Genomic DNA, 3229 nt, shown 5'->3' on the forward strand with positions numbered 1-3229 from the left:
TATCCTGAGCACAAATAAATTGAACCATCTGATATGTGTGCTTAAGCAGTTTTGACAAGGCCACTCCTTCCACCGTGTTACTAGTAGGCATGTAAATACTTTTCTCCGCACACCCTATATATACATGATTAGCTGACAACCAGTCCATGCCTAATATCATATCAAGGTGCTTCATAGGACGACACACTAAATCTATATAATATGTCTTGGTAGATACAGTGATAGGAAAATTCTCGCAAACATAGTTTGCTACAATTCCTTCGTCAGTGGCCGTAGTTACCATCACAGGGGGATTTAATAATGAAACAGATAATTGAAGAGCTTCAACACATTGAAAGGAAATGAAAGAACATGATGCACCACAATCAAATAAAACTCTAATAGGATTTTGACCAAGAAAACACATACTGCCAATCAAGTCCTCTTTAGCCTGAGCCTTCTTTCCATCAAGTGAATACACTCTACCCTTGCTCATTGTGGTACTTACACCTTTGCCCTTGTTCCCTCTAGTTGGACAATCTGCCATAAAGTGTCCTTTCTGGCCACAAGCATAACATTAATCGTCACCTACTTTGCATTGCCCATCATGGATCCTTCCATATTTCCTGCAAACTACAAAAGGGTTGGATGAACCCATCTGCTTCCCCTTCTGAGGAGACCCCTTTGGCTTCAACTTTTCATGATTCCCATCAACAAAATTTCCCCTCCTTCTATCAAAAGACGTGGTACCCTCTTTAACAACTTTGTCAAAACCTCTCTCAGCTTCCAGACTATTATGCACCATCTCATCAAAGTTTGTCAATCTCTGCTGACTGACCACAGCATAAAGTTCACCCCTCAAAGCATGCTTATACTGGTTAACCTTCCACATCTCATCACCTGCATACTCGTTGTGAGTAGAGTAATGAGACAATTCCTCAAACTTCCTTGTGAAATTTGTCACCGACATACTGCCCTGCTTCAACTGAAGAAATTCTTGCTCTTTTCGGACTTTGTATGTCACTGAGAGATACTTCTCTAACATCACTTGCTTGAAGTTATCCCAGTTTAATTCCATGCCACTAGCTACCATGCGGCATCGAGCTGTCTCCCACCAGTCTTCCGCTGGGCCACGAAATTGATTAGTTGCAAAAATGACCTTTTCTTCTTTCGTACAATCATCCATACAAAAAATCCTTTCCATATGCTTAATCCACCTCTTGGCCTCTGGCGGTTCAACGCGACCATTGAACTCTGGAGGATGATTCCGATTGTACTCTTGGAAAGCTGGATTCCCCACAACTAGAGGTGGTGGATGCGGTTGATGCACTTCCGGTCCTTGTTGCATAGCTGCAGCCCACTGCTGTTGGAACTGAGCGTTCTGCTGCAACTGTTGTTGCATCATCTGTTGGTTCTGTTGCATCATCTATGCCCACATATTCGCATCAGGGTTAACATTCTCCTCCACATTCTGATTAACTCTTGGTCGGGCTCATCCTCTTCGTGCTCCGGACATTTTCGATCTAACTGTCATATTTAAGTCAAAGTGATCAATTTCAATCAAATATAACAATGAGGATAACATCCTAAACTCAAAAAGAATAACTACTTGGATTGTAATCTTAATGACCCAAAAGGCACGATCTGAAACAACCTGCTCTGATACCAAATTGTAATGCACAATTTGAAAGTGTCTAGAATAGTCAAAAAGTGCGCTAAAACTGATATTGGATACATTAATTATACAATACAGAAATGACATCAAGTCAAGAGTTTAGATACAACGACATCCAAAGTCTTATGTTAAATTATTGTGCTGCAAGATAGTCGAATGAAACAAATCTACAAAGCTCATTACAACCCATCACATAATATAACATATGTATCAAGTAAACAACACGAGATTGGATCCATAAAAGCACGATCATTCCAAAGCTTTCTCTTTAACCTTGCCTCAAGAAACCTGTGAACCTGAACAAATAAGGAGAGGAATGAGACATAATGCCTCAGTGAGTTCTTCCTAACCCTAGGCTAGTGATAACCTCGAGGAAACCTATGGTTACCACGTGTCTAAGATACAACCTGCCGGTTGATTATACATGTGTGGTCATGCTTGCCTAGACAGTAGTGCATACTAGATCAGTCATAGAGTCTTCTTAACTTGTTATAGGCTTCTATCACTAAACGCGTCATGGCGGTCAAGGGGAAACTAAGACCGCTTGTTAAGATACGCTCTGTTATACCCTAATTTTGGACCTAAAAATACCAACTCAATTCTTCTTTTCTTGCATTACAAGCCATTTGATATGTCTCTGATCAATTGCATCTTTCTCTGCACTTTATTTCAATGTTATTTGAAAAATTCACATGTAAGGGCATTTTAGTCATTTCCTATTGTTAAAATTTCTTTCAGTCTTTTAAAAATTTGTTTGAGTCCTTTCAAGTAGTTTGAATAAGGCTTCATTTCAATTCTATGTCAAAATCCATTTCAAGAATTACATTTGAAGTCGTTTTGAGTCAGTTTTGCCCCTAGGGGCATTTTAGTCTTTTCACATGTCAAAACTCGGTTTAAACTCTTAAAATTGTCTCTGAGTCTTTTAATGTTGTTTGTATAAGTTCTTGCTTTAATTCCCTGTTAAAAAATCCATTTTAAATTTGCATCTGAGTCATTTTTAGTCGTTTTAGCCCCCAGGGGCATTTTGGTCATTTCACACGAAATTTCGGCAGAGAGAGGTTACTTTAAAGTACCTCATTTAGGCCATTGGTTCGTTTTAGTCCGTTTTGTCAAGTTTTAATCGTTTCACTTTACGTTATTTGCCGATTACCAATTTTAATTCATTTTATTTTATTTTTAAGTCCTAAATTTCTAAAATTTGCATTTTAGTCCATTTTTTGTCCAAGTCATAGTCCAGTGCCACATGTCAGTCTTTTATTTGTCCAAGAGTTAGTTACGCCACATGGCAGTTTGTCATTGGTCCAGGCAGTACAGTCATCAGCTATAAAAGCCACATCACAGTCAATGGTCAAGGTCACCAATCATTTTCTGCACAGTCATCACAAACAGATTCTTTTCTCTCTCTCTCTCCACATTTTCAGATCAAAGCACCAAATTCTTGATGAACTTGATGAATGTTCATCAAGAACACCAAGAACAAACCCTAACAAACTTTTCCAGGAATCAATTCTGCATCAACACATAATCATCAACGCAGAATCATCAACACAGAATCATCAATCACGCAAAAATTCG

General features: G+C 38.7%; 1 protein-coding gene across 1 annotated transcript; it reads right to left on the reverse strand.

Moving 5' to 3' along the window:
* Positions 1-556: 556 nt before the first annotated feature.
* On the reverse strand, positions 557-1405 carry LOC146922041 (uncharacterized). The gene has a single exon (XM_085711441.1). It carries the CDS (start codon positions 1403-1405, stop codon positions 557-559), a length of 849 nt encoding a protein of 282 aa, XP_085567567.1.
* Positions 1406-3229: the final 1824 nt, after the last annotated feature.

The sequence above is a fragment of the Medicago sativa genome, chromosome 5, assembly GCF_051527215.1.
Source record: "Medicago sativa cultivar Bolivia chromosome 5, Bolivia_mono, whole genome shotgun sequence".
NCBI lineage: Eukaryota > Viridiplantae > Streptophyta > Magnoliopsida > Fabales > Fabaceae > Medicago > Medicago sativa.

Bases quoted from the DNA above. Each gene is read 5' to 3' on its own strand.
- LOC146922041 (XM_085711441.1), bottom strand. From the start codon at position 1,405: ATGATGCAACAGAACCAACAGATGATGCAACAACAGTTGCAGCAGAAC.